The following is a 7,740-nucleotide window of genomic DNA, read 5'->3' on the forward strand; positions in this document are numbered from 1 at the left end:
TTATTATGTTGCTTGATACATTATTTTATATTGTTATTGCTTGATCACCTTTTATTGCATGTTAAAGGGAATTTGTATTTGCAGTCACGCTTAATAAGATATTAATAATCTTGTTTAGGGTTAATTGTGATTATAATTTCAAGTGATCGCCAATAATAGATTTGTTTGTGCATTAATGTTCAACCAACATAGATTAAACAGGTTTAGGGTTAATCAGAAAGCGCACATGAATACGAGCAGAATAAAGTAGAGGCCTATTATTAGGGCAGGTTCAATCTCTTTTAGGTTGGATTTGTACCATCATCCCCGAACCCTTATTTGGTTCATGACCTTATGGAGTTGACGATCTCTTGGATCGTTAAGGGGTGTAACCTTCACCTCGTGAACGGTTTACAAGTTCCTTAAAAACTTGTTGGCGACTCTTTTGCTCTATCTTCTTCCCTTTTGGACGCCACCGTACTTTAGTGTATGATCACAGTGGGGTTCAAGCTAGTGGGATTTTTAAGGCTTGAAATTATTCCCTACACTAGGGAGGGGCCTTTACCCCATGTATGATGATTATGCCCGTCGGGGGGCTATTCCTCCCGATTCACTTACTCTTGATTGGTTCCAATACCCCCAAGGAGGGTATTCTCACCCCGGTGCGTATGGTACTTACGTGGACTACTCTTCGGTCCACGGATATGGGGGTGATGCTCCTTTTGGGGGTATGGGTGGGAATGTAGACCCTAACTACTATGCAGGTGGTTCGGGGTATGGAGGTGGTGGCTCTAGCCATGGAGGAGCCGATTCTAGCCACGGCGGGGGCTATTCGAGGATGGATGAGGATGAGGAGTAGGCTACTCTCCCAAGTCAATGAGGGCATTACTTGATTTGGCTTGGGGGGGTGTTCTTTCACTTGGTAATTCTCTTCCTTTTCTCTCTTTATTTGCTTTCTAGTATAGTTTTTATTTGTTTTCCTAGTGTAGTTTTTATTGCTTTCTTATATATGAAAAATACAAAAAAAATTCAAAAATAAAAAATTCAAAAATACGTTCCAATGAATTGTAAATCATGCTTCCCTGTGCCCCATACTTGAGAAAAATTATTTTGATTCTTGGTATTCGATGATGAATATTGTGGATTTGTTGGTCATGATTTGAAGTTTAATTGTTTGGATTCCTAAACATGCGTCAATTTTGCCCAACTACTTGTGAATATAGTGCTTGACTAGTTGATTTGGTTAGGAAATGTGTGATAGTTCCATAATTCCTGGTATGTCAATGAATTTGAGTATTGATTTGCAACTATGAGTAGTGTTTCATGACTTATTATTATGCACATGAGGAGGACGAAGGCGTTCATTCTTTTAGGTAGCCTTCAGAGTATTTAGATACATTTGTTCCCTTCTTGTTACCCATGTTGTTGCTTGTGCCCTTTTATTGTTTATTTAGCCACATTACAAGCCTATATGAGCCCCATTGGTTACTAGTCTCAAGCTTGGCTTGGGGGAGCTATTAGTTGGTGAGGTGAGGGAGTTGTGGTGTGCATATTATTTGCACAATGTGGGAATAAAAGAAGAGTTATTGTTCTTTGATTTTTGATTGGAAAATATTGATGTTGTGTTTCAAAGTTGAAAATTCCAATATGAAATAAAAAGAAACAAAGAGCAAAAGAAAAAAATTAATGCTCAAGTGTTCTATTTGAAGGTTGTTCTAAAGAAGAAAAAAGAGGAAAAAAAATTCAAGTTTGAAAGAAAATGAAAAAAAGAATGAGTTCAAAATTTGTTTTTCACTCAAAGTTCTATATTATCATATTCTTATGAGTGAAATTGTAAGTGTTGGGATGGTTTATTTTGTTTGGAGTATATTTGGTGGATTGTTGTTTGGAGTTGGTTATGTTGGAGATGTTTATGATCATTATTTTTGATCATGGGTTTATTAGGTTTTGGCTCCCTTAATGCATAGCTTGTCTCTCACATACTCCCAAATTTATCCTACCTTTACCCTAGCCTTACATTACAAGCTTAAAAGACCTTCCGACCTTGTGCATATAAGTTATGTAAATGCGAAAGTGTTGTTTTTCAATGCAAGTTATGACTTGGCATATTACAAGTCGACTAGTAGGATGAGCGTTCAATGTTTTTATACACACGAGAGTGTGAGTTGGGAGGGCATTGTTCACATTAAAGGGGTTGGTTGGAGAGCGATTGAGTACATTCTTTACTCGCCACATAAATGAGAGTAGAGTGTGTGAGCATTAGTCTTGAATTCTATATGCTCTTGTGGTTTTCTCTACTTGGCAATTGTTGGGGAGGAAGGGTAATTAGATGAATAAGATTGATTGATGTTGAAGCATGTTCATTAATTTTGCCTTGAATCGTTGGTTTTTGATTTGATTATTGGGGTGAAGTATGTTTTATATGTTCGTTGATGAGCTCTTTGCTTAGGGACAAGCAAAGGTTTGGCTTGGGGGAGTTTGATATGTCTAGTTTATATAGTGTTTTATCCCCGTCCCGTGGTCGTTATTAGTAGTTTTTTTGGCTCTTTCGGGCCACTTTTATTACTAATTTGTGTGTTCTAGTGTTTTCGTAGTTTTAGTTGTATTTTACAGGAAATTGCACTCTTGGAGCATTTTCTCGGGCTTTATTGGATCGACTACGGAAGCTAGAAGGACACGACCACTTTTGGAGCCCAAGATCGGTGAGAGCCGGTGATTAAGGGCTTGGTAATTTGGATCACGAGGCATTTGGACCAAGTATTCGAGACCCGAGAAGAAATATGGATTGGGCCGAGAAATCTAGCCCAATCGAAGTTCAAGCCTCGAAGAAAAAGACTGGGCCCGATCGGGCAAGCATACGCCCGATCGGGCGGCTGCACACAAAAGGGACCTTAAGGGAGAAGCGCGCCCGATCGGGTGAGCGTAGGCTCGATCGGGCGCGGCACATCAGTATAGGGCGTTGTAAAAAAGGCGGGTCCGATCGGGCGACCCTTCGCCCGATCGGGCGCGTGTTTTCCTAGAGTCTGATTAGTTTAGTTTTAATTCGTGTTTTAGGAAAGGTTTAAATACGTTTTGTACGGAATTATTAGTTACCTTCTCTCTTAGACTTTCTCTCTCTACTTAGTATTTTTCTCTCTCTTAAATTCTCTCTAAACTTTTGCTCTTAATTCCTTCATTGATTCCAGATTTACTTTTGTACAATTTCTTCCCTTTTTAATTTCAGCTATTTTAATTGTTTTCTTGATTATGCTTTTAATTATTTATTTGATTGGCTTAGTTATGATGATTAGTGAGTAGTTTAATTCTAGGGTTTATGGGGATCCATGATTAATATGAAGGGATAGTTTGTTATTATTGATTTTTGATATTGCATGATAATTTCCTATTGAATTGTTTTAATTCTTTGCAATTAGATTATGAATCGAGCAGATGTAATTTGATTGTAAATGTTTAGCAATATTGAATTGATGAATCGAGCAGATGTTGATTTAATATTAAAGGCTAATTTTAATAGGAACTTAGGTCTAGTAAATTGCGAGAGCCTGTTAGATCTATGTTGATTAATAAATTGCGAGAGCCTGTTAATCATGTTATCTATGCATTGTTAATTATTAATTACTTCGTTCTATCCCGGAATATTAATTATTGGTGAACCTGTGACCCTAGGTTTCCTTATTATTGATTCTTTTCTCCCTAAACTTATTCTTCGTAGTATAGAATTCTTACCTAAAAATATTTGTTATTTAGATAATTTAGAGTATAATAATTAATTAGAATTAAAAAGACTTGTTTCCCTGTGGAGTTCGACCCTACTTCCCTATCTACTGTAGTTAGTGATTTAGGTAATTATTTTTTATTAGGGGATACGACTTTACCCTGTCAGGCTCGCCACCTTTTCAGCAGGTACGGACACCAATCTCCTCTTATTCCCTCCCTCCTGCTCACTATTAAAAGTTTCAACATTATTTTGATCAGGTTCACACTCTCTCCTTTTTTCTCCAGAAATCAGCACATCACTCTTCATACTATGATCATCATCCCTATGCATTCTTTTCCACCCTTTTGCCCCCTTTCCACCCCCCTTTTTACTACTATCATCAATTGCCAATTGCCCCTTCTCTTAAGTCCTTGTTTCCCCACTAGTAAACAAAAAGACATCACTCTCTGATTTCTTCCCCGAGTCTTCACTATTTGCAAAAAGATTGGCAGAGCTATCAACGCTCAATTCCACCTCCCCTATCTTATTAACCATATCTTGCACCTGGGCAGACACCTCTGAATTCGAGCATTTCTCCTTCGGCTTTGTAATAAACAGGGCCTTCGCACACCCTTTTTTGTCCACCCCTTCCGGCTGCACATTAATTCCTGCATTATACTTCTAAGGAAAAGCTTTCATCCATGCCCCAAAAGCGATATTCGGATTATCTGTTTCTTTGATCTCATCACAGTCCTTTATCCCATGTCCCATAAGCCCACAACAATAACAGAACAAAGGCAACTTCTCATATTTCACGTCAAAGAATTCTCCAATACCCCCTCTTAATTTCAATTTCACATGCTTGATTAGAGGTTTTCTCACATCAATTAGAACACGAATTCTAATTGATTTATCAATGCCCAGTTGAGTAGCATTATCAAATTTTACAAAAACTCCTACTTTATTACCAATTTTTTCAACATTAGCAATATTTAAGCGACCTTTAAGAGGAAGGTTGTACACTCTAATCCACATTGGCAAATGAAAAAGTTGAGTGTCAGAGGACTTTACCGAATCAGCAATTTCACCAAGAATCAGGGCATGTCTATCAAAGTGCCATGGTTGTTCATCAATCACCCTATGCTTATCTCTCCAATGATAAAATTGGAACATGAAAAGGTTTTTGCCAATATTGGTAATGTCCACACTATGTTTAGGTTGCCAAACACCTTTGATAGTTGCGATAAAGGCATTGGTATTGATATTACGACTCGTCCAAATTCTTCCAATTAAAGCTAGTTCAACACGATCGTCCTCATCATCCTCACCCGTATCATCCCAATCGATTGCATCATTCAAATCAGAATTAGTTATGATCTCCTTAATTCCATTCTCCTCTCCTTCCTTCCCTACCCCGACAAGAGATTGTGAGCTATCTCCCATAATTGATCGTACAAAAACTAGAACGAGAGAATAACAATGCTATGAAGGAACAAATTCACACAAAACAGAAGAGGAAACTCGATCCACAATCGAGAAAAGCCTTGAAAAACAAGAAAACCTAGCCCCAAGCGACTAGAAGAAACCCTCCCAAGGAAAACCTAGAGGGAAAAAAAGTCGTATATATATAATTTGGTAAATGAATTTATTATGAAAGTCTATTATTAGCAAAATAGATATTTTAAAATGCGTATGTATGCATATTTATATATATTTCACCAACAAATATATATCGTTTCTTCTTGTTAACTAAATAAAGTCTTAACAATATGTATTTAACCCGTAAAACTTTGTTTTATTTATGGTAGAGTAGTACGTAAGTCTACATATGTCATAATTTTTTTTTTTGTGATCACGAGGGGCAAGCCTCAAGAAGAAATTACAAAGCGAAAACAGGGAAAAAAAATAGAAAACAGAAAAAACAAAACAGAGAACAAAGAAAAAACACAAACCAAAACTAAACACTCCAAGCTAAGCAGCGCACTACTCAACAATTTATTCCAAGCTACTTAAAATCAAGCTGACGAAGAAGGCACCATCCAAAGCCTTGTTACTCCCCGCAAGTCCTCCAATAAAACGGCTCGAAGTTCCCCCGGGATCGCCTCAAAGAAGACTATTTTCTCAATGGACGTTACTTCGAAATTAAATAACCAATCGGCCGTTCGATTAGCTTCTCGATAGCAATGTCCTATTGTAAGTTCCCAATCTCGATTCTCAATCAGGGCCTTACACTTACGGATGATATGAATAAAAGGGGAGTTGGTTGGGATAGGAATCATAGGATCCACCAACATTCTGACAACAATCTCTGAGTCAACTGTGATACTTACTTTCCGATGTCCACCATTCCAAGCCACTGCTAAGCCACGCATGACAGCCAAAAGCTTTGCCTTAGTATTCAAAAAGTTGCCACAGTTCATCGCAAAAGCCTCATACAACTCACCATGATGGCCTCTAATTAAACCTCCAACGCCTACAGGGCCTGGGTTGCCTTTAGAGGCCCCGTCTATATTAAGTCTGACCCAGTTCTCCCTAGGAGGAATCCACCTAATTGGCATTTCTGTCCGCTTCCTCTTACCAGGAGAAGTACATAGCAAATTGTCTTCATAAGCTCTTTTTATGTCTCCTACTCGAGTCATAATAAAACTCACTTGGTGTATAGGAATAGCAGAAGCCCTCTCAAAGCTTTGCTCTTTTTTCCACCTCCATAACCACTAGCACGATGTGGCAAACACCAAAGGCCAGTCCTGATACCCATATGCTTCTTCTTGGCCTAGCCTAAGTTATTCATTAACCAGGTTCGGAACAAATCAGTGTTCCAATTAACAGTAGCATCAAATCCCTTTTTTCTCCAAATCAATTGAGAAGCCGGGCACTCTATAAGAATATGATTCATATTCTCCTCAATATATCCACAAGTATAACAACGAGGATCCATAGCAATATGTCTAAAAAATCGATTCGAATTTGTCATAAGATTATCCTTGCAAGCCAACCATAAAAAGAACCTGATTCTCTGAGGAGCTAGTAATTTCCAAATTTGATCCCACTTCACTGTTCCAGATGCTTGATTTCCTTGCTCCATCCTAATAATCTACATAGCTAAATTGATTGTAAATCCCCAGAGGAAGAGCCATTCCAGAAGATGCTATCAATGGAATAATCCTCATCTTCAATCAGTTCACGTGACATTATATTTTTCAATACATCACGTGGAAAATAGTCAGCAAAGTATTCAAAGATCCAACCCCTGTTAGGGTCCCACATCTCGCGAACCATCCTTTCTAAAGAAGAATTAGGAGGATCTGCGGCAATGGTTAATTCCACCAAGGGAACCTTGGTTTCCCACTTTTGTTTCCAGAAAGATGTGGAATGGCCATTGTTAACCGTTACATCAATGCCCCTTCGCAGCACATCCACGTTTTCCACCATTCCCCTCCAAGCATTAACATCTCCACGTCGCAGTGGCCTTTACAATATTTGTGGCGAATTACAAGTGACCACAATGCCTCAGGTAGAACGCGCCACCCTAGTTTGGTTAGAAAAGCTGCATTGGCTTGCCTCACTTACCTAAGTCCTAACCCCCCTTTCCTTCTTCAGAGTAGTCACTCTGTTCCAGGCTACAACATGCATTTTTTTTTGTTCACTATTGCTGCCCCATAAGAACCCTCGAGTGATTGCATACATATGTCATAAATTATATTAAGAGTTTATGGTATCAATATATATTTGGAAGGATACACTAAATTTTTTCGAATTTTTTTGTAAGGAAAATCTTTTGTAGCCTTTTATTTATGTATAAGATTTATTTCCTATATAGGTATTAAAAAAATAAAAAAATAAAAAAAAAGAACTAAGGCACACATCGGAAGATGACACGTGTTTTTGCTGGTGTGTCTTTCAGTATATAGTTATTGATTGATGATTGATTAATTGAATAATTGATTGATGATTTGTTATTTTGACCTCAGATTGGATTCTCAAGGGCCAAAATACTAGACCTGGCAATCTTAACCTAAACCCAATGACCCAACATAAATGACCCAACTTGTGACCCGAAATTG

At 38.0% G+C, this 7,740-nt stretch overlaps 1 protein-coding gene across 1 annotated transcript; it reads right to left on the reverse strand.

The window, feature by feature from the left end:
* Positions 1 to 4,357: 4,357 nt before the first annotated feature.
* Positions 4,358 to 5,119, reverse strand: LOC145636716 (uncharacterized). Its single transcript, XM_081688276.1, has one exon. The coding sequence runs from the start codon at positions 5,117 to 5,119 to the stop codon at positions 4,358 to 4,360; it is 762 nt and encodes a 253-aa protein (XP_081544402.1).
* Positions 5,120 to 7,740: the final 2,621 nt, after the last annotated feature.

Source organism: Chenopodium album, chromosome 6, assembly GCF_948465745.1.
Source record: "Chenopodium album chromosome 6, dcCheAlbu1.1, whole genome shotgun sequence".
Lineage (NCBI taxonomy): Eukaryota > Viridiplantae > Streptophyta > Magnoliopsida > Caryophyllales > Amaranthaceae > Chenopodium > Chenopodium album.